This window comes from Epinephelus lanceolatus, chromosome 15 (assembly GCF_041903045.1).
Source record: "Epinephelus lanceolatus isolate andai-2023 chromosome 15, ASM4190304v1, whole genome shotgun sequence".
Lineage (NCBI taxonomy): Eukaryota > Metazoa > Chordata > Actinopteri > Perciformes > Serranidae > Epinephelus > Epinephelus lanceolatus.
In genome coordinates this window covers 18,919,966-18,947,964 of record NC_135748.1, presented here as the reverse complement: position 1 = coordinate 18,947,964, position 27,999 = coordinate 18,919,966, and the positions used below count along the sequence as shown (strand labels likewise).

The window sequence follows — 27,999 nt, the reverse complement described above, 5'->3', positions numbered from 1 at the left end:
GACTCGAAATTCAATGTTCAGGACTTGAGACTTAACTTGGGACTTGTGTGCAAAGACTTGAGACTTAACTGTGACTTGTAAAACAATGACTTGGTCCCAAATCTGCTTGTGAATATGGAGAAGTTAATTATTTCCTGTACATTCTGTTCCCAGCATCAGCTCAGGAGAACTACTGCCCCCTACAGGCCATTGCACGCAGAACAACGTGATGACGTTTCACCTGCGACGCCGCTTGCGACAGCCATGCGCCACTTGGCAGCATAGTTGCTTCAGCCTGCTGTGCTGTCGCCTGTGATAAGTGATAAGTTAGCGGCTGCGTAGTGCTTAATGGCAGCTCTGTGAATACCTGCTAAAGTTTGGAGGTAACAAAGTGACAGAGGAGCGGAGGAGGAGGGCGGTGAGTGCAGTGGAGAGCCGAGCGGAGCCTCTTCTTCCCCCTTCTTCCTCCTGACGGCTGTGCGTGTGTGACAGGACAGGAGCACTGCCATGTAGCCGAGGCAGAAGAATGAGCGGTCAGCACACTCCAGCAGCAGCAGAGGGGACAGACGACTACACGGTCCAACAGGAAAACGAGCTGGAGGCTCTCGCGTCTATCTTTGGAGATGACTTCCAGGATCTGCGGAGCAACGACCCGTGGAAGGTAGCTAGAGGTGTTAGCTGAATGCATAGCCTGTAGGCAGTGATGGGGAAAAGTTGACACGTTATCACTGTTAGCTGCAGTGATCCGAGGTGAGCACATCATCAGTGAGGGTGTGCTGGCTGTGTTTTCAGGTTAAAAGGCCTCCAGAGGTGCACCTCTGCCTGCGGCCCAACGGGCTGAACAATGGACAGGAGTGCTACGTGACTGTGGACTTGCAGGTCAAATGCCCACCGACATACCCAGACGCGTGAGTACTGACCTCTGACCTTTGTCATGTTTTCACTGTTCCCATTATTCCCACTGCGCTACAGGGTGTCCATACACATAGTTAGCAGCTGCTCTAACAAAGTGAGGGAAGTCTCTTTCCACCATGCAACTCCTGTCTCTAAATGATCTTTTGCAATGTAAACTATGTCTATAGGACACTTATTCATTGTCTGTCCACATACTGAGACATCCTGGACTCTACTGGTCAGAGAAATGCATGTTTAGGATGCCTTTATCTTATTCTTATGCTCTCTACATGACTGCAAACTTTAATTTTTTGGTAACCCTAAATTACTTTTTTATTTGTAAGATGAGGCGGTGCAGAAAAAACGTGGGTACTTATCTTACTTCTTAAAAAACAACTCCAAAAAACATAAGTAGCATACTGTAAAATATTGTTTTTGCACAGTGCAGGTATCGATGCTGTATTACTTGTAGTATTTCTGACTGTTGCACTTTGTTTTTGATGCAACAAAGAAGATAAAAACAGCAACTTTGATGCACAAAAATGGCACATCTTATGGCATTGGCAAGCTTATTTATTTTTTATTTATTCCCAGTTATAGTCCCAAAATAGTGTCCTGTGCTTTTGGATACTGAGGTTTTTGAAAGCTGAGAGTGTCTTGTGTCAAAGCATGTGACTGTGAACTCAATAAAGTACCACTCATGCTTGGAGCAAAAATTGTTTTCTTGTGTATTCAAAACAGAGTTGCGACTAAGAGTTATCTAAATCCAACACAATGTAATATTGGCCAAAGCCATTAAATCCCCCAGAAGAAAAAGGCATTAAAAAAGGAAGAAAAAAAAAAACAGTCTAAGAGCGCCTGTCTTAGGAGACCCAAAATGTATCTGCAGCACTGTTAATGCCACTGTGAAGTGCCAAAGCTGCACTGAATGTGTGGTCACATTCAAAATCTTGTCTGTTTGTTCTTTGATCAGATAGTTTCAGATTTAAATCAAAATGTTTGCTTATTTTAAAGGATTTACTCAGGCAAAGGTCTTGTACAGAAGCTTGGGCTGCATCGATAGGCTAGAAAGCAATAATGTGCTGTCACAGGCCCCTTCTGCCTCCACCTCCACCTCCACCTCCACCTCTCTCTCTGTCTGTCTTTTTTTAGCATTGTCTGCTCTGTATATTTCCACATTACCGGTTTCTTCCATGCCTGCTAACTACAGTGTGCCTGATACCGTACAAGCTAGAAATCAGAGTTGTAAAAACAGCTTGTAATGTGTTGAATGTCAGAGATATGACCTGGATTGACTCACTGATTTTGGATCTAATGTCTGACCAATAGGAACTAGCACATGACCATGGGTGCAGATCCCGGGGGGGGGGACGGGGGGGACATGTCCCCCCCCAAATTCTGAAAAACACAAATTGTCCCCCCCAATTCTAAATAGCTTAAATGATTGAAATTGAACAAATGTATACAGTAGTCCTGTATACTGGGAGAAAGGGAAGATGATGAGGAGAAATGGGAATCCGTGAGAGATGAGAACGTGAGTGGACATAACATGCCTGAGACCCTGAAACTAGAAGTAGCATTAACTAACAGCAAAGCAGTGAAAAGGAGGGTGATGGCTGGTTCCATGTACTACTGGCTGTTTAAGAGAAATAAACAGTAAAGGTAAGCATATGATTCTCTTTGTAGTGCTTTTTGAATGACTTGGTGATGGTGATGAGCCTCTATGAAATCGTGAAATATGCTGGCAATCTCAAGCAGTCTGTGGGCATGATTTGCACGCGTGCAATTAAAATAAAATCACAACTGATTGTGTCTTCCCCAAACTTGTCATCACATCTGCACCCATGCAATGACCACACTATATGCAGTACAGCATTAAGGGAATAGGACAAGATGCTAGAAGTGCGGCCAAGGAAATTTACCAGATCACAAAAATGGAGGGAAAATTGCTGGAAAAGGTATTTTACTACACCCTCTTAGAAATCCCACTGTGTGAAGAACCCCTGTTTGCTGGAGACACTGTGGAAACCAAAATGCAAATGTCTTCTGGGACTGCCCTGTTATTAAAGACTATTGGAGAGGGACACACAAAGCCCTGCAAGATATTTTCAAGAAAGTACGTTTATATTTTTTGGGTGTATGCCCCAAGAATGGCTGAAAAGAGACAAATGGCTGATGATATACTGCTGGAGGCTGGAAAAAGACTCCTACCAGGACATGGCTGTCACAGGAGAGCCCAACTTGAAATGGATGGATGGACATTACAATGGACATTTAGAAAATGGAGAAGATAGCACCATATGTGAACCATAAATTAGAACAATTTACTCCATAGGCCTGATTTTATTTTATTTATTTATTTTTACAAATTATTGATTATATTGTAATAAAAAAATATTCTTTTTTTTTTTAAATTTAATTTTTATTTTTTCTGTCTGTGTGTCTGTGTGTGAAAAGACTGCTGTGGGATCTGTGATAAACATGAATGCCTGATGTATACGGTGTATGTTTAATGTTAAATGCCAATTTAAAAAGTGAATTACAAAAAAGGACTGTCACAACTAAGTGATTATCAAGATTTGTCTACTGACTAATAACTAACTAAAAACATTTTTATCCTCATGAGCCCACATGACTTGGGAAATGGAAATGTTGAGAAAGACGCTGCATATTTCTCTACAGGCCAAACTGCGGCTTTTTAACATTCCGGGAAAACTGCCCCTTGCGCCTGATGGTAATCCAGGCACAATCAGAACAAAAATCCTCTGAGTTGTAAAAGTCATCTCACTGTTTTTACCAGTAATCCTTCACTCTTGGTAACTCACATGTTGTGACACCTACAGGCCCCCGGAGCTGGAGCTGAATAATGCCAAAGGTCTGTCAAATGAAAACCTCCAAAACCTCCAGAGTGAACTCACCAAGCTGGCAGCAGCTCGATGTGGGGAGGTGAGCATGCACGCGCGCACACACACACACACACACACACACGTACATACACACACACACACACACACACACACAAGTACATACACACACACACAAGTACATACACAGATTGCTTCTAACCTACCTACCTGTCCACCTAGGTGATGATTTATGAGCTGGCAGACTATATCCAGGGCTTCCTGAGCGAGCACAACAAGCCCCCTTCGAGCTCCTTCCACGAGGAGATGCTGAAGAACCAGCGGAGGCAGCAGGAGAAGCGAGCCCAGGAGGAGCAGCAGAAGATGGACCAGCGGCGCAAGCAGGAGGAGGAGATGGTGAGGAGGAGAGACGTTCATGCTGGATTAGTTTTATCTGGGGTTTTGCACTAATGTTATTTCTAAGTGATTTGTCCGGCCCATTCATGAAGGATCTTAAATGTCCTCTTGTGGGAGCTGTAATGTCAATCCTATCTGTTCTGTGTAATTGAAACTAAATAATTACAGCTAATACTGTGAACAAGAAGCAGAAAACCCATCAGCTAATTAATAGATGATAATTGTATATACCAGAGTTGCCAGAAATTCTACACTTTAATGTAACTACACACAGAAGATGTCTGAGTTTTGGGAATGATACAGGGTAGTTTTTTTTCTTGCCTGACCTGTAAAGATTTGACAAACTATGCACCCTTTTGGTATTTCCTTAAATAACCAAACCTTAAACAACTGACATAAGCTCTAGTTAAATGGGGTGTTTACTGAAGTATTTTTCATTCATATAGGAAAAAGAGATCATGGCTGAAATCCAAAGACGAGAGGAGGAGAAACGAGAGGAAAGGAGAAGAAAGGAGATAGCCAAACAGGTGTCTGTAAAACATACACAGTCTATATTATATTGCCTGCAAATCAACATAAATGGAGTTGTAATTGAACATCTGTGTGGTTTCTATATTCACAGGAGCGACTTGAGAGTATGGAGCAGCCAGTCCTTGCTAACGCCTCTCCGCTAGGCAGGAGCCCACCCAGCCCAGGTGGAGCTACTCCTGAACTGATAGAAGCCAAGAGAGCAGCTATTAACCGCCGTCGGACTACCTCGAATACACGCCACAGGTAGACGGCAAACCAAATGCATTTTGTGTTAAAGAAACTTGTAACAAAGCTTAAAGTTGCATCTGTTTTCCCAGACGTGACACCGTTAATGAAGACAACCCTCGCTCACAGGAGCTCCTTCATTTCAACAGCAGCACTTTTGGAGAACTTGCTGTCCACAGAGGGAAAAGTTTAGGTGAGAGCTGACGCATAAGTCGCATATTTCACCCAAGTACCCTCTTTGTATGCTTACATCTGTGTTCATGTTGTAACAGGAGAAAGCGAAAGGCTGCGGCGTAATGTTTATTACGGATTTGAGGCGAACTCAGGAGACTTTGTCGTGGTCTACGAGTGGTCGCTGCGCTGGAACAAGAAGAAGAGCAAGTTCTTCACCAGCCAGGAGAAAGGAAGGATTGAGAACTGCAAAAAGCAGGCAAGTAGACAAGGAAGCAGGTGTTATCATTAAGAATGTAGTGATTAAGTAATGTAATTGACTTCTGAAATACCATTCCTGTGTAGATCCACGGGGCAGAAAATGAGTTCAACTCCCTCCTGCGGCTGGATCACCCAAACTTGGTGCACTACATGGCGCTGAGCTCCACAGAGAAGGAGGACTGCCTCGTGGTTAACCTGCTGGTGGAGCATGTGGCCGGCATCAACCTGACCCAAAGCCTCACCGCCCACACTCCGGTCCCTCTGGATAAACTGTGCCACTACACGGCCCAGCTGCTGGCCGCCCTCGACTACCTTCACTCAAACTCTGTGGTGCACAAACAGCTGGGGGCCTCCAGCGTGCTGGTGGACTCCGAGGGCAACATCCGACTGACTGATTACAGCTTATCGAAGAGGTTTGCCGATATCTGCAAAGAGGACATTTTTGAGCAAGCCCACGTGCGTTTCTCAGAGGACATGGTGATGCCGACCAAAACGGGCAAGAAAGGGGACATGTGGAACTTGGGGCTGATGCTGCTGGGTCTGAGTCAGGGGAAGGAGGTGAAGGAGTATCCAGTGACGGTGCCAGCCAGCCTGCCTGCTGACTTCCAGGATTTCCTCCACAAGTATGTATAGATGGATACCTCACCATGTACCAGTGTTTCAGCCCATCTACTAACAATCATGTGCTGCATGCTCTCCATTAGTGCTGACAGTCTTCCAGAGCTTACTGTTTACTTACAACCATTTAAATTTACCATTTGTTTTGTTTTAACATTAGTCCAGACCCCGAAAATATTTAATTTGCTGCATTGTAAGACCGAGAAAAGCAGAATATTAAATGATCACTCAGTTCATTTTCTCAATTTGATCTATTAACCGACTTATAGCTGCAGCTCTACACTGAGACATATAATGCCTTAAACTTAAGAGAGTTTCATGTCTCTGTGAGTTGATTTTCATGCCGTACAGTAATGAAGGGAAATCAGTGACTGCCATTTGGATTATACAGACTGTTTCTTTGTTTCTGGTGCTGTATATCTGTTCTGTGCTGTCAGCAGAGCACCAGCACACTGTGGACTTGTGCCATAGCCTAGATTGTTCTTGTCTTTCATACTGTACACTGTGTATTTGTCATAGGTGTGTGTGCCTGAATGATGCTGAACGCTGGACAGCCCAACAGCTTTTGGACCACTCCTTCCTCAAGCCTCCATCACCTAAAAACTTGCCACACCACCAGGAAACAAGCCCAGAAGGTGATATACACGTCCATATGCAGTGTGGAAATGAGGGGGATGAAATATTAGGAACACTTTTGAAAGTTAAGGACAACAAAGTCACAAAGTGCAACCAAAGTATCCTAAAATTCAGTCAGCGAGCAATTCATTTTGAGGACCATATACAGTGGTGTGAAAAACTCTTTGCCCCCTTCCTGATTTCTTACTTTTTTGCATGTTTTCCACACTTAAATGTTTCAGATCATCAAACAAATTTAAACATTAGTCAAAGATAACACAAGTAAACACAAAATGCAGTTTTTAAATGAAGGGTTTTATTAATGAGGAAGAAAAAAATCCAAAGCTACATGGCCCTGTGTGAAAAAGTGTTTGCCCCCCAGCTCCTGTTAAAACATAACTGTGGTTGATCACACCTGAGTTCAATTTCTGTAGCAACACCCAGGCCTGATTACTGCACACCTGTTCCCAATCTAGAAATCACTTAAATAGGACCTACCTGACAAAGTGAAGTAGACCAAAAGATCCTCAAAAGCTACAGACATCATGCCGAGATCCAAAGAAATTCAGGAACAAATGAGAAAAAAAAAGTAATTGAAATCTATCAGTCTGGAAAAGGTTATAAAGCCATTTCTAAAGCTTTGGGACTCCAGCGAACCACAGTGAAAGCCATTATCCACAAATGGCGAAAACACGAAACAGTGGTGAACTTTCCCAGGAGTGGCTGGCCGACCAAAATTACCCCAAGAGCGCAGCGACGACTCATCCAAGAGGTGACAAAAGACCCCACAACAACATCTAAAGAACTGCAGGCATCACTTGCCTCAGTTAAGGTCAGTGTTCATGACTCCACCATAAGAAAGAGACTGGGCAAAAATGGCCTGCATGGCAGAGTTCCAAGACGAAAACCACTGTTAAGCAAAAAGAACATTAAGGCTCGTCTCATTTTTGCCAGAAAACATCTTGATGATCCCCAAGACTTGTGGGAAAATATTCTGTGGACTGACGAGACAAAAGTTGAACTTTTTGGAAGGTCTGTGTCCTATTACATCTGGCGTAAAAGTAACACCGCATTTCAGAAAAAGAACATCATACCAACAGTAAAATATGGTGGTGGCAGTGTGATGGTCTGGGGCTGTTTTGCTGCTTCAGGACCTGGAAGACTTGCTGTGACAAATGGAAGCATGAATTCTGCTGTCTACCAAAAAATCCTGAAGGAGAATGTCCGGCCATCTGTTCGGGACCTCAAGCTGAAGCAAACTTGGGTTCTACAGCAGGACAATGATCCAAAACACACCAGCAATTCCACCTCTGAATGGCTGAAGAAAAACAAAATGAAGACTTTGGAGTGGCCTAGTCAAAGTCCTGACCTGAATCCTATTGAGATGCTGTGGCATGACCTTAAAAAGGCAGTTCATGCTCGAAAACCCTCCAATGTGGCTGAATTACAACAATTCTGCAAAGATGAGTGGGCCAAAATTCCTCCACAGCATTGTAAAAGACTCATTGCAAGTTATCGCAAATGCTTGATTGCAGTAGTTGCTGCTAAGGGTGGCCCAATCAGTTATTAGGTTTAGGGGGTGAACACTTTTTCACACAGGGCCATGTAGCTTTGGATTTTTTTCTTCCTCATTAATAAAACCCTTCATTTAAAAACTGCATTTTGTGTTTACTTGTGTTGTCTTTGACGAATGTTTAAATTTGTTTGATGATCTGAAACATTTAAGTGCGGAAAACATGCAAAAAAGTAAGAAATCAGGAAGGGGGCAAACACTTTTTCACACCACTGTAATTGTCTAGTGCAGTAGTTCCCAACTGGTGGGTCACAGTCCAGAAGTTGGTCCTGGGTCTGTTCTGAATGGACCACATGTGACTCTAAACCATGTTACGTTTGTAAAAACGACATTTTATTTTGAAGTACAGTAAATTGATAAATGAGAAAGATCATCTCCAGCAAGACAGTACAATAGTTCGTCAAGTTTGGTTTGTTTTTTTGTCATCTCAGATCCTGCGGTGGACTTCCCATCATCAGTCATCCCACGCAGCCACATCCTCAATGCTCCCTTCAGCACCGGGGTGCAGAGGCAGTTTTCTAGATACTTCAATGAGTTTGAAGAACTCCAGCTTCTTGGAAAAGGGGCCTTTGGTGCTGTAATTAAGGTGGGCTCTTTAGCCTTATCAGGAGATGGTGTTACAGTGGCAAAAAAGTTGGCTGTGATTTCTTTATGTCCTCCTTTTCACTTTCCTTCTCCAGGTCCAGAATAACCTTGATGGTTGCTACTATGCTGTAAAGCGCATCCAGGTCAACCCGGCCAGTAAACAGTTCAGACGCATCAAAGGCGAGGTGACACTGCTCTCCCGCCTCAACCATGAGAATATAGTCCGCTACTACAACGCGTGGATTGAGCGGCACGAGACGCCCCCTGGAGGGGTGCTGGGCAACACTGACAGCTCTGAGCCTTTTAGCTCCCCTGACAAGCCCCCTCAGCGCAAAGAGCCTCCGCGGAGCATCAACGAGCTGGGACTCGCCGATAACGTGGAGGACATTGCGCCGCCTCCGGCTCTGTCCAGCTCGGTGGAGTGGTCCACCTCCATCGAGAAATCCTCCAGTGCCAAATGTGGCGGACAGCAGTCGAGCGATGAAGAGGATGATGATGAGGAAGAAGATGTGTTTGGCGCTTCTTTTTTGTAAGTATTTTTTTAGAGGCAGTAAGTCCAGCAAGACTTTCACTATCTTCACTATCTTTTTTTTTTTTTTTTTTGCTTCCAGGCCGTCAGATAGTGACTCAAGTAGTGACATCATTTTCAACAATGGCGACGATGAAAGCACAGACGAGATGTCACAGGTTTGAATATTTACACTGCATCATTCATTCACTCATTTGTGTTTGTCAGAGCAACAAACATGATGTTTCCTCTCGCAGGGTGAGCCAAGCAAAAGGCCCGTGATTGACACAACGGAGAGCACGGACTCAGATCGACCCCCCCTTATAGCACATTACTTGTACATACAAGTAAGCCTCACCTCCGCGCTCCATTTCTTTACCACTAGAGATCTCTGCCTCACATCTAAAGCATGTCTTCTGCTCCCGACAGATGGAATACTGTGAAAAGAGCACTTTAAGAGACACGATAGATCAGAGCCTGCACCGGGACCAGACTCGCTTGTGGAGACTCTTCAGGGAAATACTGGATGGCCTCGCTTACATCCACGAGCAGGTGTTCAATCTGTGTGTACTTATGTGTTTAAGTGTCCACCCTTCGTTAAAGATCATAAGCCCATTTGCCACGGAAGTGTCTGATTACCGCAAGGATCACACTAAGAAATCCAAGCCATGTGCTTCTCATACTTAAATATAACATAAATGTTAACAAGGAGGACGCCATGTTTTCAATTACCCATGAACCAGCAGAGCTCTTCATCTATCCTCCGCTCTTTCAGGGTATGATTCACAGGGACTTGAAGCCCGTCAACATCTTCCTCGACTCGCAGGACCACGTGAAGATTGGGGACTTTGGCCTGGCCACAGACCATCCTGCTAATGTGGTACGCATTAAACCTAATGTGGTATTCATTTAACAGGCTGCACTGTGGCTGCTTGTGCATATTTAATGCATAATTCCATTGATGAAGACATTATGCACTTCAGGAGATACTCTTAACTCTCTCAGGCTGCAGGTAAATTTGAAGTGGAAGATGGCGGCTCAGCAGTGATGCCCAAACCGGACCCGACAGGTGCAGAGAGTTTAAACACATTAACACAGTGTACTGAGTTTTTTCTGATATTCACGTTCTTCCCTGACACTGCTTTTGTGTCACTACTCTGCAGGTAACATGACAGGCATGGTTGGCACTGCACTTTACGTCAGCCCGGAGGTTCAAGGAAACACCAAAGCCACCTACAACCAAGTAAGATGTCAGATTTTTATTGAAAAATAGATTTAATTAAAGCTTGTGCAGCTGCTTCCTCGTGACTTTTGTTATTCATCTTTTCTCTCTGTTCTCAGAAAGTCGACCTGTTCAGCTTGGGCATCATCCTCTTTGAGATGTCCTATCGGCCCATGACCACGGGGGCCGAGCGCATCTCTGTCCTGAGCCAGCTGCGTGTGGTACGTCCATGTTCAGAAGAGAGCAATCCATGTAGGTAATTGAAACTGGCTTTTTACTGACCTCGTCTCTCTCCACGCTGCAGGAGCCCATGATCTTCCCTGAGGACTTTAATGCGTATGAGCAAGGGACACAGGTGAGGACGCTGCAGCATTTTGATATGAGTCTTTTCCCTCTCTGTTCTAAAGTTAACACTAGAATGGTTCTCTGTCATTCGTCTTCGTGTCTGTCAGAAGAAGGTGATTGAGTGGCTGTTGAACCACGACCCGGCACTGCGGCCCACTGCCCAGGAGCTGCTGAAGAGCGAACTGCTGCCTCCGCCGCAGATGGAGGAGTCGGAGCTGCATGAGGTGCTGCAGCACACCATGGCCAACATCAACGGCAAGGCATACCGCACCATGGTGGGCCAGCTGTTTGCCCAGAACACCTCTCCGGTCATGGACTACGCCTATGACATAGATCTACACAAGGTGAGGCTGCTGCTGGAGTTGAGTTGGTTCAAGTGTTTGCATTTATTTAAATAAAGCACATGTGGTGTTTAAAGTAGGAAAAATATTAGACATACTTTGTACAAGACCAGAGGGAAGGTCATGTGTCTGACATTTGAACATTTAGGGAATTTATGAGTCATATGAGAGTTTGTAAACAGATGTTTTAATATAGTTTGCTGTTGTTAGACACCCCCCCACGACTCCAATTCATCGAGAATTTTGTCCATGTTTAGATCCATAGTTCATCGTTGAGGCATGCGAGGAAAGCTACGTTTTCTTCATAAATTCTACTTCACACAGGATGAGTAATTGATACACAAATGGTCATTTGGGGAATGAAGTGTTCCTTTAAGACTTATGTGTTTTGGGTATGTTGTAAATGTAAGTGTAAAGATACAGTAAAAAGTTGGCTCATACTAAGCAAGTAGTTCCTCGTTCTTCCTGAAGATGTCACTGCAGACATATGAATAGCAGCCCCAACCCCTCAGTGCTCCTTCACTCATCTGCTCTGTATAACCGACCAGCAGAAGGCCTGTTAGTGCTTAATCGATGTCTCCTGATCCCTAACAGAGGCTGTTTGTTTGTTCTCCCTCCAGGGCAGCTTCAGCTTCAGCAGTACCAAATTGCAGCAGCATGTGTATGAAACAATCACCAGGATCTTCAAGAAGCACGGTGAGTACACTATGCTACACTACACCACCTGGCCTGTTTGGTGTGTGCATGTGAACGCGAGCCTTTGTTGACACTCCACTGCAAACCACTTGGACTCCTGACCCTGCTGTAAGCCCTGTTTTCGGGACCCCGACATCTGCTCCAGTGAGTGGCAGCTAAACAATAAGCGCACTGTTGGGCAGCGCAGATTCTGTGCAGGTGCGGGTGTTATTTCTGCGCACGCCGCTGATGATGTCCAGCTGTACTTATTTGTTTATGCTCAGTTCGTCTCGGCTCGCATGCATCATCTCTTTTAGGGCGAGGGCTGTGTTGTCTTATGCAGATGTAGCAGTAATACACCATGTTTGTTTTCAGGTGCGGTGCGTCTCCAGACACCGCTGCTCCTCCCCAGAAACAGGAAGCTGTACGAAGGCAGCGAGCTGGCCTGCTTCATGGACCACAGCGGAATGCTGGTTACACTGCCCTATGACCTTCGCGTGAGCCCAACACACGCACACACTTTACACGTGCAGGCGTGCATGTCCGTGCTTGCACACAAACACTAATTACACAAGTATTTGCATTAGCACATGCAAACACACACACACACCCACAAACACACACAGTGTGAGGCTGCAATCAGCAGCCGCCTTAAAATCCTGCTACCTCAGGAAACCCTGAGGACTAAATGGTTGTTTCCACACTGTGATTGATTACAGCCTGGTATGCACTGGCTTCACTGTCATTACGCGGGGCACCTAATGTCTCGCCTCTCTTTTTACTTTAGATGGCGTTTTCAAGGTTCATCGCTCGCAATAATATAACTCACCTGAAGAGGTAAAGTTTAATGATTTAACACATTGTTATAATGATTTTAAAAAAGCTCTACTCAAAATGATGACAGGGTTTGCTGCATATATGGAAATCACATACTATTGCAACAAAATTATGAAGGTGGAGAAAATTTTAGAAACAATGATTGTATTTTTGTTCCATAATAAGTCAAATCAACATCAAATTAAACTGTTTCGCTAATTCAGAAAGCCTTATCACAAGTAGTGCTGGTGCTTTTGAGTCTACATGAAAACTGACATCCCTCTTGAGAATAAACACGTGTCTGTGTCCCTCTCACTCCTTCTCAAGGTACAGCATTGAACGCGTATTCCGCCCCAGGAAGCTGGATCGCGCGCACCCGAGGGAGCTTCTGGAGTGTGCCTTTGACATCGTCACACCCGTCACAAACAGCCTTCTCCCTGATGCCGAGACTATTTACACCATCTCTGAGATAATCCAGGAGTTCCCCGTGCTTCAGGTCACGCACATGAACTGTATTTTAAATGATCCAGTGCGCTGCTGCCTTGTCTCGATTCACATTCAGAGCATTTTTTCGAGTGGTTGGATGCATCATTGTTCCTTATTTTCCATCCATATTTGGATGCCATCATGACAACCTGTCCTGTCGTTGTTTTTTCCCTTTTCACTTCCCCGCTCACATTCCCAACATACCAAAGTATGTGTAAGCCTGACAGATTTACACTGTATTTATTATTTGTATAGTGAATCTGGTATGCGCAGCTCGGTCCACTTCCTTCCCTGCCTCCCAGTACAATCCATTTCCTGTCCACATAACCCAGTGCTGCGTCAGTCTCCAGTCGCAGCTCTCCTTGCACGCTTCTTGAACCCGGTCACCTCAGGGTCTGGCCTCTGGTTCATCCCTCGTAGATCCTGTTTCTGATCCCCTCCACCACCCTGCTCTTTGTGTGAAAGCTTTTAAGAATACATGAGTCAGGCAGAATGAGAGGGCAGCCGGACACAACAGTCATTATTCACTCAGGCGCTCATTGTGCAGCAGTGCTCTTGGTTTTTGACTGTAATTGCAGCTGAGAGGGTTAAAGGTGTGCTTGTGTGTGTTTTGTGACCGCAGGAAAGGAACTATAACATTTACCTGAACCACACCAGCTTGTTGAAGGCCATCCTTCTCCACAGCGGAGTCCCTGAGGACAAACTGAGCCAGGCCTCAATGATACTGTGTGACGCCATGGTCAGTGCAGGTCACACATGCATCACAGATGTTGTTCACATTGCGTGACTGTTGCTGATATGCTGGTATGAACATAAGTAATAGTTTTCTTCCCAAAAATAGCAGTGGTAACATTCCTATGGCCCCTTTTTTTCCGTTTGCCCCAGAGCGAGAAGCTGACCAAACGTGAGGTGGAGGCAAAGTTCTGCAACTTTTCCCTGTCAACCAACAGCGTAAGTGTCCGCTGGGTGCACTAACCTCCTGTAAAAACAATCAGTCCCGCTGCAGCACACTTGCTCTCACTCGTAAACACTGAGATCCCTCCTCTGTTGCGTACAGTTGCAGACGCTGTACAAGTACATAGAGCAGAAGGGGAGTCTGCAGGACCTGGCGCCACTGCTGACATCCCTCACCAAACAGAAGACCGCCGTCACCCAGCTGGCTAAGCAGGGCCTCAAGGACCTGGAGGAGCTCACAGTGCTGCTGCATAGACTGGGAGTTAAACTGCAGGTGATTTGGATTCTGGGTGAATGAATGTTTAAAGAATTGTGTATGTTTCCCCCCCTTTAACCCAGTTTTATCTTCTCTATAGGTGGTGGTTAACTTAGGCTTGGTGTACAAGGTGCAGCATCACTCTGGGGTCATTTTCCAGTTTGTGGCTTTCATTAGGAAACGCAAACGAACTGTGCCGGACATAGTGGCCGCTGGAGGACGCTACGACCACTTGGTAGGTTTTACTGCCGTTCATCCACATTTTTGCATGTATGTGAGCCACATTTCTTCCATCTCAACCACAGCTCTTGTGTCTGTACCCCATTAACTCCATATGAAGCGGTGCTGGTGCTGCAGTCTACATGGTACCTTTTATGTGCTTTGTTCTCTGTGCTGCTAGATCCTGGAGTTTCGTGGGCCAGCGTCCACAGTGCCAGTACGTTCTGCGGTGGGGGCCAGTGTGGCCTTGGACAAAGTCTGTGCTGCTATGGCCAACATGGAGGAGCCAGTGAGACACACACACACACACATACACACACTTAGACAGACGCACAGACACAGTGGGATCTGACATTCCTAATCATTGTAATGAAGGAGCAGCAGACAGCTACATATTTAATGATGCCTTATTACAGCAGTCGGCCGCCACACAGCCACTTTTAGAAACATGTTAATAACTATGATCACTGTGGCTCTTGACGCCATGGAGATATTTTTGGAAGTGCACCGTTTTCCATATTTCATAATGTGTAATGATTTGCTTAGAGAACTGCATGTAGGTGTGAAGACGGAGAAGGGCAATGAAATGAGTCATTTATAACAAAGAAGTTATTTTAGCACAGTTTACTGCAACTTTCAGTTTTTGACAGTTGTTACATTCTCTGTTTTTTCTTTGCATCAGCCACCAGTGAGCTCCTGTGATGCTCTGGTGGTCCCAGTGGGACATTCTTCAATGTCCAGAGCCATCAATGTCATCCAGAAGCTGTGGAGCACAGGCGTCTCTGCAGACATCGCCTATGATGTCTCTCAGGTGAGTGGCCTGCCTGATAGACCTGCCCTTTTTAGACCTTTATAATTGTCCATGTTTCTGGATGGTTCTGGTAATCCACGGTTTCAGACTGTGGAATGATTTGACTGTGCACACATCCCAACCTTAACAAGACGGCCATATAGTCACTCCTCGCGAACACAGGCAGTGACTCTGCTCTGCAGCCGCAGGAACAGGACAACACCTCACATTCCCACCAACACACCAGTCCTTATGCACCATAAAGCACACACCTCCTTCCCTTCTCTCACCATAGTCCTCTGCTCTGTCAGATCAGCATATAGGAAAGGAGTCACCAGGTTCAATGGCACAGTCCAGGATTTAGACAAGTTTTTGGTGAACCAAAGGACATTACAGTTCCTGATATCCCGTAGGAAACTGATGCAGCACAGAGGTCATCCAGTTTGTTTTCAAACACCTTTACAATGGGTAGCTGGTTGCTAGTTCAGCTGGTGTCCATTCTTCTCCATGTTTCCTCGATGTTTATGATGTTTACATTTGAAAACCTCAACATTTTTAGTTGGCAGGAGGAGAGTTTACAGACTGTTGAGTTATTTTCCTCGCCCTGATGAGTAACCTGAAGCCACGTGCTACCAAGCCAACTACAAAAAGCACCACCAAAACATGCAAAATTGCACAAATTAAGTGAAGCTGAAACAGATGGTTGGAATCGTCCACACCTATCAAATCAAATTCAATTTGAAGGTGTTCTGCTGAGTTTTTTTGTAATCATAGTTAGGCTTACATTCTGTTTTATTTGCCAAAACATTGTGTGAATCCTTGAAGCCTTACAGAAGTGTAGAGTTTATTTTCTTCCACATACAGCATTAGATTAGATTAAATTAGAAAGTCTTTATTGTCCCCGAGGGGCAATTTGATTTGCAACAGCAGTAGACAGCCAAATTTACACCATAAAAACAGTACAATACATACAATACATTTAGTAGCATTTACAAAGATTTTTTAACATTTTGAAACCTACATCGATGTTTGCTTGCTAGTAGTCGTCTTCTTCCCTTCCTCTGCTTGTACATTTGTTGGCACATCGCCACCACCTGGAGTTCAGTGGGATAGTGTGAAACCATTGGTAGGAATGGGTAGCCTGTCAACTGTGTAGACATGAAATGCTGCACCTTAGCGCTTCAAATGGTCAAAAACTCCACGTAGCACCTTTAAGGTTCGGTGTGTAGGATCTAGGGTGATATGTTGGCTGAAATGGAATTTTATATTCATAACTTTGTTCTCCTTAGTGCACAATCACCTTAAACTAAGCATTATGTTTTTGTTACCTTAGAATGGCCCGTTTATGTCTACATACAGAGCAGGTCCTCTTCCATGAAGTCTGCCATGTTGTTTCTACAGTCGGCCAGAGTGGGCAAACCAAACACTTGCTCTAAATGAGGCCATTTGTGTTTTCGTGGCGGCTTCTGTAGTTCTCCTACACCCTTGGCACACAGGAGAAGTTTCAGTTCGTTGCAATCTTTAACCTCACCACTAGATGTCACTAAATCCTACACTAGACCTTTGGTTTCAAGTGGATTCAATGAGAAATGTCTTCAGTTGTGGTCTGCCAGTTGAAAAAGCACATTAGGGGTTGGAACTGGTCTGCAGTGAAACTTTTAAACTATGAACATACACTTTGCCTGCATTTATAAATGACAAAAATGACATCTTTTTCACATATATCAAGTTAAGCATGAGAACCAAATATGCCATAAAGTTTTGTAAGCTTCTCATATGTTTTTTGTCAAGAAAATATTGAATTGAAAATAACAAAGTGTCAACAGTCAACATGAAAAGTAGCAATAGTGTAAAAATGCACAACAAACATTCAGCATAACAGACCTAGTCACGCCAGAGCTATTAAGGCTCAACCCTGAATATATCTCAGCTAAAGGAAACAGAGTGGACTTTTGATTAAGTCGCTCCCTTATTGTTGCTTCCGGACCTGCAAAAGGAAGGAATCTGCAGGGAGGACGTGGCTACAGCAGCACTGTACATGGAGTAGTTCAAGCAGAAGGATTTCATTTAGTGTCCATCCACTAATAACTGTGTAAGTGAGACCTCGTGTTTGTTGTTAAACAAGCACTCGACTACCTTTCTGACCTTGTAGATCCCTGAATAGGAAGTTGCCTTTGTGTAAAATGTTTGATTTCCCTCATGTCCTGTAGTAACTTCATCCCCCCTACAGAGGGCAACACGTGACTTCCGTTCTTGAGGGGAAAAAAGCCCCTAATCTGTCAGCAACAGACTTATCGTGACGGCATCAGAAATAGTAAACATCCCGGAGAATGAGCCGCACTTTGTGGTTTCACTTGAAAGAGGCTCACAGGCCATATTGGGACAATACAGTGTGGGGTCATTTCTGCAATAATCAACTCAGTCATCTGTTAGACAAGCTGCCAATAAACTTTTATGATTAGCTCTTGTTCGGGGGAAACAGTCACGCTGAGATCAGTCCCTTCAAAGTGAAGTTATTTATCTTCTGGTCCAGCACTCCACATGCCATAGCACTGTCACATTCTTCATGTTTATGTGACAAACTGATCTCAGCCTTGTGTTTGTGTGTTGGTGTAAACGCCCTCCCTGGCATACTGCTGCACTCACATTTAAATACTCCTTGTGTCTTTTTCCTCCTTTTACTCCTAACAACCTATTGTTTTAACTTTCCACTTGTGCAGTGGACAAGTGTTTGCTTTTAATGGTCGTCATTGTCTTTTGTACTGGCACAGGACATAAGTGATTGGCCACCTTCGTTTCCCCTTACAAGTCCTTAGAAGCATTTAAGAAAGGTTGGCTGAAAACAAGCGGCATCATGTCCAAACTGTCGACAGTGTGTGTGTGTGTGTGTGTGTGTATTTGTTGATTATGTATGCAGTTGGTGCCTTGACCAGTGGCGAGATGCTGAGAACACCTAGTTCGGACCTCCTCGCCCATCCCTCCCCCCTCACTAGACTTTTGTTAACACCTTTCACATGCTGGCCTCTTAACAGGCCTGAATCTGCAGCTTTAATTCATCCTCAGGAGACGGTTCCACTCTTTTAGCGTTTATTAGCCAAATATGGCAAACCCCTTCCACATGAGAAAATGAGAAAGCCGTAAGAAAAGAGGAAGTGCTAGTGCTTACGTGATGACGAGACAAACTGACACATGCACATAAACACACTTGTGGTACACAGAAGGGTTTATACTGCACCACAGTTAGCCCGTCCAGCCGAGCAGCCAGATGAAACTCTCTGGCTGAATTAATTGGGCTGACATAAACATATACATGCATACAAACTGTCATGGTTGAATGCTTTACCTGAATACACTTTGGTTTGGGTTGTGGCTCCCAGCACGTCGCACACCCACACTCTGGTTCCAAGCAAAACTCAAACTGTAGGAGAATTTTTGAAGCCGCGAGTCCAGTGTTCCCCGAGAACGAGCTTTTTCCTACCTAAACGTCAAACTTGACTTACAGTTCTTTTAGTAATGAATGGAAGAAAACACGCAACCGCCTTCTGGCCGCCATCCTCAAGCCCCAACACTCACTACGTTTTCATGCACGAAATATTATTTTTTCTTCCCTTATTCTGAAAAACGCTAACAATTCTAGTAAGCTGTTTACATGGCTAATGAAAATTAATATTCCACCAATAATCCCGTTGATATACAGCCATGCATACTCGCTTGTTATTTTGCTTCTTTGCTTAAAAATAGGACTTTGTCAGAGTCCTAACGATGGCAGACTTGTTGGACTTTACAAACACAGCCTCCCTCTTTCATTCCTTCAACCACCTTGAAAAGGTTGGTGGTGCGATATTTGGGCCTATCCAGAAAACCACTGATACCCAAGTCTTTATAATATATATAAAAGTAGGTGTGTTTGTTCTTCTGACCAGAAACATGGGCTTTTCTTTCGGGCATGCATCGCTACTCCAGCCTTGCAAACTGTTGGAGTGTGTTTGTTCGCAATATAGTCAATGCACCGAGCTGACTGTAAACAGACAAGAGGCTGTGTGTTGCAAACTGCGGTAAAAAACCCCAACTGAGACACTGTATATATATGTTAAAAGAATGCTATTGAAACCTAAATCATACCGGCATATCCCACATGTCTCATTCGGAAAATGCTAAATTCAGAAAAAAGCCTTATTTGGAATATCTAAACAGAACATGCTGTTTACATGACCCGTATCAAATTTAGAATACTGTCATATTGGGAATAATAGTGGAATATTAATGTGCATGTAAACGCAGCCAGTGAAACATGAGGAAAGGTCATTACTGAGCCGCTGCAACAAGAGCTCTAGCAGTGAATGGCTCACATGTGCAGTATGTTGTGAAAATGATCGTTCTCAGATATTGTCAGTCATTTTTATGTCCTTGTAGTTCAGCTGAGTTGCACCCTGTAAATCACCACTTGCATTGTGCACGTGCATAATTCAGCCTGTTGTCATTTTGTGTGTTTAGTCTCAGGAGACGTTGATGGAGCACTGCAGGCTGGCCGGCATCAACTGTATGGCCCTGGTCTCGGACAAGGAGGGGAACTATGTGAAGGTAAACCAGCCTTACTGTGCAGCAAAGCATTGTGCAGCGTTTTCCAATAGGGCTGCACAATGTGTCATTTTTTAAATCGTTATCATGATATAAAATTGTGTGATAAACACATTTTGAAAAACTGCAATATTGCACTCAGTGATTTTTTTGGGTTTATTGCCGTTAGGTGTCATTTGTTCAGTAAAATAATGTTGATAATTTCCTTTCATTCTTTTAGTGTAACAAGCAGTTTGTTGTGTTTTAGCAGTGTACTGAAAGCAGAAAGGCAGAGCTGAGAACTCTTTAATATCTGTTTCTTACTCCTATTTAATATTGTTATCGCAGCATTCAGTGTTATTGCATGTCTCGTATTTTCCTCATGTCCTGCAGCCCAGTCTTATCGGGAAGTCCATTGACACCTGAAATCATTAGGCCGTAATATATTTTGAGAAAGCGGTGTCTTTTTTTTTTTTTTTTTTGTACACACAAGAGTAGCTCTTCTGTGAGTAGCATCGCAGCTCGTGATTCTTTTCAAACTGTTTTGATAAGGGAGAATTATGGGAACATTGTATACATGTTAAAGCCATTTGCACTCCTCAGGTCAAGTCCTTCGAGAAGGACAGACAGTCTGAGAAACGGATTCACGAGTCGGACTTGGTGGACCACATCATTCAGAAATGTCGGACCAAATTCTCCGAGGAGAGAAACATCAGGTAAAGACATTCTGGTTTAATGTGCGGCTCAGATGTCTGAATGATGTGGGGGGGGGGGGGGTGTTCTTATATAATGTTGTCTTTGTGCCCCTGCAGAGAAATCTCTGAGAGCATGTCTCAGAACCCTAAAGGATCACTGCTCAACACCACAGGTCTGATATCACCACTTATTCTTTATAGTCACACCTCTGTTTTCATACAGTTGTGCTGCATTAAAAGTGTTAAATCATTTAACAAAATATTGTAATCAATGTGGCATCTGCATAGTATGACTGTTCCCAGTGTTGCCAACTGACTTGTTACTCATAGCACTGTACAATTAGTGCAATAGAAGAAGTGTAACATTCCACCTTCTGGCATGCACACAGGTAGCATCAAACTGTTAATTAAATTGTATTAGTCAAACAAAGGTAGTTTTCACTTTTGTCTCATTAGATGGTGTAAATGTGAGATTAAGGTGTGACTAATTAGTGTCTCATGATTGGAACAAATGTGGAAATGGTTCTTTTGTCTGTCTGTAGGTTTATCAGAGCAGCATGGGAGCAGCGGCATCATGAACATGAATGTGAACGTCATCAGCCCGGAAAAAGTTTCTGCCAGTGCGAGACGACGCTACGAGACTCATGTTGGTGACACACACACACTTTATTGCTGGTGAAATAATAGCTCTCTGAAGTGCAGCTTAAAATTGACTTCAAACTCAAGTAGGTTTTTAAAAAATTAAAGTGCTTTTATTGTCATGGCATGGTCATGTTAGACCTAAAAACAACGGCTGACGCCATTCGGCATCAAGCCTCCCTAATGAAGGCCTGATGCTGAAATGCATCTGAGTTTGTATGTAACTCTTAAATGACCATGCCGTGACAATAAAAACATTTCAACTTTTAAAAATAGACAGCATGGGATTTTTTTTAGTAATTTTTTTTTGTCATTGTGTATCCTCCTTTAAAGAGCACCGCAAACAAACTCAGTTAAAGTACAGGAAGTGCTCCTACCCAAACATTTTTTCAAGCAGGTTATTTTTTACTTCGGATATAAAGAGAGGTTGTCTCCTCGTAACTGCACTCGCCTTCATTTGAAACCACGAAAGCTTTGATGCAGGATATACAGTGTCTGTGCATTCTGCACACAGTTCTTAAGTATGTTCACCCATTCATATTAAAGCAGTGCATTGTCATATCCATGAAAAGACCAGTTCTTGACTTCCATTGTCCACTGACCCACACCAACAGTTGTCTCTCCATCATGTATTCGCTTCCTCTTTGCATCTCTGCGTGCTTGTCTTAAACATCGGAGCATTTACTTAATGGACTTGCACTTGTATAGCGCATTTCTAATCTTCCGACCACTTAAAGCACTTTCACGCTACATTTCACATTCACCCATTCACACGCTGGTGGCCGAGGCTACCATATAAGGTGCCACACGCTCACACAGCCATCGGGAGCAATTTGGGGTTCATTTCCTTGAGCCGGGGATCAAACCGCTCATCTTCCGATTGGTGGACTACCTGTTTTACCTTCTGAGCCACAGCCGCCCCATACTGTCATCTTTAACAATATGGCGCTTGTAACTGTAGAACAGGACATTGGTTTGCCTATAAAATGAGTGCACATGATGATTTTCTTCCTGCCAGTTCATTCTGATCATGGGAACAACTAATATTTACGTCCACCCTTCTCCATTTATTTATTTCTTGCTGTGTTTCTCTTCAACTCTTTCTCTCTCACACAGATCCAGACCAGATTACAGACTCTCGGTAGCAATTTGCAGAACAGGAGCAATGACATTGAAGTCCTAGCAGTAAGTCATTTGTTTGTTTACCCCTTTATCCCTCCCAATCCCAGCTCCCCTTTTCTGCTCTCCCACCTTATCTATTGAATTCATGTGTGAAATCGCGGAGCGAGAAAGGGGACCTTTGATAGCTAAAACCGCAAACATCACTGGGAGCAGCCCTTTGATAGTGATTTGCCTGACGCTAAAATCCCCTGCTGGAGGTTAAGATGGCTGTGAATCCATTCCAGTCGCTACAGAACAATGAACACTAAACAGAAGGCAGTCACCGTGTCATTTCGGGGGGATGCAAATGGCTGCCATATTGAGTTTATTTGTGGTTGCGTTGTAGATTTATGGCCAGATATTCTCAAAGTAAATCATCCCTGCTTGTCTTATTTACCATGTCGCCGCATATTCCAAATACATTTGACACCCCTGTTGGGGTCTGGATTGCATCAGCGACGCAACAGTAAATACAAGTTATTGAAACATAATCACCTTGATTCCGGTAAGCAGTTGCGAGAGGCCTATAAGTCTTCATTGCTGCATGTCAGCAGCTGCTTGTCTATCAGTCTGAGTGGAACACAGCACTACTCATTTTCCAATGATAAATCCAGGAGGCCATTAGGCCCTTCCTGTAAAAGGGACATGGAGTGCTTTCAGGTCTGGCGAGGGCATTGTGCAAGTGGAATTATAAGTAATTTACTGATGTCAGAGCGAACTGGATTATCTTGTGTTGAAAGAATTACACAAGCTATCGGGCAGCGGGTGCAACGCTTGATATTTTTAGCTCGATTATGGATATGTTTGTGGGATTGTTGCGACGTGAGATAAGGCTCCATTGTGTCTTTGTGTAACCTTGCTTGTTTTGTATCCCACAGGTGGACCTGCTGAAGGAAACACTGATCAACTTCCTGTCCCTGGAGGTTGGTTCCCTAACAGCTTCATCAAGACCTTTGCAGAGTTAATAAAAGGCCTCATCCTTGATGAATAGTGGGACGGGTTGAGGGAAGTGGAAAGAACGGCCAATAGAGGTCAAGATTGCAGACAGGAAGAGGGGATCCCGTCTGCTTCCTTACAGTCCTGATGAGGAGCGGAGTGAGGGAACACCCCTGGCTTTTTCCAACGCTTAACAGTCTAACTTGCACGCCGTTAACTAGGCTCACATATGGGGCAGACACGCACTACAGTTAACAAAATGCATACTTGAGAGGTGTTAATATTCACATTCCAAACTCCTGACCAAAGCTGCACTCGTAAAAACCTCAGAGCAGAGATTTAAAAAAAAACAACTTAAATTATATTGTGCTAAGAAACATGAAGAAAGCTGAAAAAAAGCTCTTAACACCACTGTTATATAAGCACAAGCCTCCACTCCATAAATGAATGGGCCACCTATACAGTGAGTCGGCCCCTTACAGCACATGTGTCAAAGAAAACACGTTGAGTATATAAAAGGCATGACAATACACAGTGGGTATAGCCAGGCGTGCAGGAAAGGCCTGTTTTAAATATGGCAAATTACCCCAAGTCACACAAGCAGCCAAGGAAATCTATGAACCCTCTGTAGCTTTGTGACTCCACTGCCCCGCTACACTTAACATGCAAAACATGAACATATGAAACCCCATTTATTCCTCCGAAATGCCATCTAGTTCACGAGCAAGGAGAAAAGGTTGAGTTGGATAGTCTGCAATTTTTTACCTTTGTTTGATGTCAGTGATTTTGTCACCTAGCTGCCATGTTCCCATTTTGTTGCATTAACTCTCTCTCTTTCTTTCCTTCTCTCCAGTTTGATAGCGAAGAGCAGTTCAACAGCAGCGTGAAGACCCTGCTGTCTCGTCTCCCCAAGCAGCGCTACCTGAAGTCCATCTGCGAAGAGATACACCATTTCAAAATGACAAAAAAGTGAGTAGGGTGCCTCTGCATGTTTGCGTAGTCCTGAATTGTTGAGTTCCTTGTGTCGTTATCGTCAAAGCAAAACAAATTGTCGCAGATCTTTTTATGTTTCCTGCCAGCGAATGTGCGTTTCCCAGGAAAGGGAAGGCTAAACCCACCACAGTCTGCCTCTGATTGGCTAGTACTTGTTAAGCCAAGTTCAGACCAAAGATTCGCAAGGAGACGAGTTGAAACAGGCAACTACTTGCAATGCGACGTTCTGTAGGGTTCCAGGGTGTCTGCGGGGTCTTAAAAAGTATTAAAAGTTGATAAATCAAATGTTGGAAAATTAAGGCCCTTAAAAAGTATTAAAAAGTCTTAATCACGATTTTATGAAGTATTAAATTTTCTTGGCATTCAAGCTTTGACAAAAAGTATCCATGAATGTATAATTTATTTTCCACCTCGCGACTATTACAAACAACAGTGTGTAGGTAGGCACATTCGGAGTGCCACTCAGGGCCGTGTGCGTACCTGTGCGACATCACGCGACAGTGCACGTCCAGGCACCAAACAGAGGAGCAAAAGACAACAAAAAATCCTTCTCATCTTATCTGAGTTCTGTTGTATGTTTGTGCTCCATAGATTTAATTGCAAACTACAACTGTTTAGTAAGTTAAAGATGCGTTGCTGCTAACGACAGCTTGAAGTGGCGATGAGGTCTTAAGGTTTTTTTTGGAAGGTCTTAAAAAAGTCTTAAAAAGGTATTGAAATTAACCTCAGGATTCTTGCATATACCCTGGGTTCTAAAAACCTGCAGGTTCACACCAATGCAACTAGATGAGATGGTGTATCATCTCTATGCAACAACTCTCTGTACCTCTGTTCTGATTTCCAGCTTTTCAGGTTTATTTTGTGGCTGAATCTAATTTGTAGCTTCTTAAAATATGAAGGAGGATAGATGGATTATAAGCAGATTGGCTGTAGAGACAGGTAACGTTCCAAAACCGCTTCATCTCGTCCTGAATCTTTGGTCTTAATTGGGCTTTACCTTCGTTGGCTGGGTTGGTTATACCAAGTGGAAACAGGCTCACATTATACCAGCCAATGAGATATTTTAAACAGGGCCAACATTACTTTTGAATCATTTAATTGAATAATATTTAGATGAATGTGAAACTGTTTTTAAACTTCATTTGTACATGCACAGCCTTGTCTTGAGTGTCAAAATGTTTTCATTTAACCCCCCCCCCCTTAAAAGAAAAGAAACAGCAGGAACTTTACACTGCACAGACATTTTCCGAGCAAACAGTCACAGACGTCTCGTCTCAGCAGGAGTCCTTTTGGAAGATGAGCCACAGACCCCACAGTCTCCCCTTTCTGCTGACCCCCACAGGTTTCCATCCACTACCGACTTATTTTTAATAAAATGAAACCCGAGGCAAACAGAGGAATACATTAAAGACCACTTAAAAAGGCAGACTTCCTTTTACGGGCAGCTGCCACTCCAAAGCTCCGACCAAGCCCACACACTCCAGGTGTAACAGTGACAGTCAGTCCTTCAAAGGGAGCTGTAATACGGATAACTACTGCTTTGCAGAACATCAAATCCTCAGCTGATCCCATTTCCTGAGGTGAAATCTGGAGGATTTGCCTTGTTTGGTCTTCTGATGTCTGTCTCTTAACACCCAAGTTGATTGACATAGACTGCAGCTTGAGGAGGGGGCGGGTTAACTTCATCCATTGCTGTGGTTGTGGATGGAGCGGTTAATATTCCCAAGCTTCCCAGCAGAATGTTTTTTTTTTCAAAGCCAAGGCTAAATCCTCAGTGTTTGAGCTTCTAGTGTTGTGACGCTTGTGAATGCCCATAGAGAGCAACCCTGTGAGGGATTCAGAGGATTTACTCTTTCATGAATGAGATGGCAACGAAAAAAAAGAAAGAAATCAAAGCTTCTCTTTCTGGCTTCCCATCCGCCTCTCCAGAGCAGTTGGTTTTAATTTCCTGTCTCTGCTGTGTGTTTGATTTGCCATTTAGGGGGGGGAAAAGTCTCTACTGATAAATGAGCATCACAGAGGCAACAATGGATATATTCAGCATGTGTTTGTTTAGTTGTTTTCTTCCAACGTGGGGCGCAGGCAACCGACGCCAGATGAGTGGGCTAAAGGTCTCGTGCAGTCACCTGGCTGCAGCAACACCACAAACTAAACTTATCCCAAGGGCTTCGCAATCACTGAGCTTTCCTTTCAGCCAGCACTGCTGTTGGCACGACCTGTATGTAGGACGTTTATATCCAATGCGCTTCACACGGCTACAATAAACTACTGTTTATTTTCATTGCCGATTAATTTGTCGATTATTTTCTCAAGTAATCGATTCATTGTTTGGTCCATAAAATGGTGAAAAATCTCGATCAGTGTTTACCAAAGCCCAAAATGACGTCCCCAAATGTCTTGTTTTGTCCATGACCCAAAGATATTTTGACATTTTTTTTCCTTAAAGAATGATTCAAACTAATTAATCGATTATCAGATTAGTTGACAACTTAACCCTAAATTGTTGCAGCTCTGCGGAACTCAACATGCTCACAATGACAACGATAGCTTGTTGATGTAAAGCAGGTGTTTACTGTGTTCATCTTAATTTAGCGTGTTAGCATGCTAATTTGCTAATTAGCTCTAAACACAGTACAGCTGAGGCTGATGGGAATGTATTGGCTTGTATTTGGTCACAATAATATAATCATATTGGACAAGTTTGAATTTTGACCTGATGATGGCGCTACGTGAAAAGTGATGGGTTCATCAAACTGTTACAGTTCACGCTGAGGGGAACATTAATGTCTCCTCCGGATGAATTAGATGTCGGCAATGTGGCTAACATCTGGAGAGGAGCAATATTGCTCCTCTCCAGATGTTAGCCACATTGCACTATTGAAACTAAGTGGAGTAATTTCGACTTTTTTTTTTTTTTGGTAATAACTGATTTTAATTTCTGCACTTATTTTTGGGACTTAGTTACTCTGGACACGGACTCTTGGCAGGGTTGAATCCTGTGTTATTTTACCCAGACTCACCTCTTTATCTCGAGCAATCTAAGCTCTTGGAAACCCTCCTGACTGAATTTCATGGCATTATCCTGATTTTGAAATGTCCCATTTGGAAGGTCTCCACTATGTTTTTTAATATTCTTTCACGTCTCATAACTGACAGATGTGTCCTTTCGCAGGGTGGCTGTGGTGGTCTTGTACAGCTACAAGGACGACTACTACAAGATCCTTCTCTAAAGACCTGGGAGATGTCCCCCTTAGCTCGAGACTCAGTGGACTCCCAGGGACTGTTTTCATGCTTGGACTTACAGAATCAGCTTGAAGAATGACAGACTCATAAAGTTTCTTTTTGGGAAACCGGAGCCCCAAAGACACACGTTTTTATTTACCATGTTGAATGGTAATTCAGCTGTTTAACCCAAAATAACTGTCACAAAACCTTTCAGTGTTTTGTGGTCTTTCTCAGACGAACCTGGACGAGAGGTTTACTTGACTTTACTGCCTTAATAGAAGCTGGAAGAGAAAGGGCTTTTTACTGAGGATTATGTGTCATGAAGGCAACAATTTTACATTTCTATTTAGCATCAGGATCAATAGGAGGAATAAATCACCTTTTCCCAACCGGAGCTGTGTATTTGTGTCTGTTATAATTCTACATGTGTATGTAAGTCACCCATTTTAAGCTTAGTGTTACCTCATAA

General features: G+C 43.6%; 1 protein-coding gene across 2 annotated transcripts; it reads left to right on the top strand.

Moving 5' to 3' along the window:
• The first annotated feature begins 219 nt into the window (after positions 1-219).
• eif2ak4 (eukaryotic translation initiation factor 2 alpha kinase 4) lies at positions 220-27,924 on the top strand. Of its 2 annotated transcripts, none has more exons than XM_033642681.2 (39): positions 220-640; positions 772-887; positions 3,717-3,819; positions 3,960-4,133; positions 4,580-4,660; positions 4,756-4,907; positions 4,982-5,082; positions 5,162-5,319; positions 5,406-5,944; positions 6,459-6,574; positions 8,559-8,713; positions 8,808-9,241; positions 9,324-9,399; positions 9,478-9,567; positions 9,650-9,772; positions 9,996-10,100; positions 10,226-10,289; positions 10,384-10,463; positions 10,562-10,663; positions 10,747-10,797; positions 10,898-11,131; positions 11,749-11,824; positions 12,179-12,300; positions 12,591-12,640; positions 12,947-13,115; positions 13,728-13,844; positions 13,991-14,056; positions 14,163-14,333; positions 14,416-14,550; positions 14,716-14,823; positions 15,217-15,345; positions 19,819-19,905; positions 20,485-20,597; positions 20,694-20,749; positions 21,119-21,222; positions 22,332-22,400; positions 23,255-23,299; positions 24,166-24,281; positions 27,478-27,924. In XM_033642681.2, the coding sequence occupies exons 1-39, from the start codon at positions 506-508 to the stop codon at positions 27,533-27,535; spliced, it is 4,980 nt and encodes a 1,659-aa protein (XP_033498572.1). In that variant the 5' UTR covers positions 220-505; the 3' UTR covers positions 27,536-27,924. The 2 variants fall into 2 exon arrangements, with proteins under 2 accessions (XP_033498572.1, XP_033498571.1); XM_033642680.2 differs by having other exon boundaries at positions 10,895-11,131.
• Positions 27,925-27,999: the final 75 nt, after the last annotated feature.

Bases quoted from the DNA above. Each gene is read 5' to 3' on its own strand.
- eif2ak4 (XM_033642680.2), top strand. From the start codon at position 506: ATGAGCGGTCAGCACACTCCAGCAGCAGCAGAGGGGACAGACGACTAC. The intron at 14,551-14,715 runs GTAGGTTTTACT...CTGTGCTGCTAG, and splicing joins GAGGACGCTACGACCACTTG to ATCCTGGAGTTTCGTGGGCC. The intron at 22,401-23,254 runs GTAAGTCATTTG...TGTATCCCACAG, and splicing joins ATGACATTGAAGTCCTAGCA to GTGGACCTGCTGAAGGAAAC.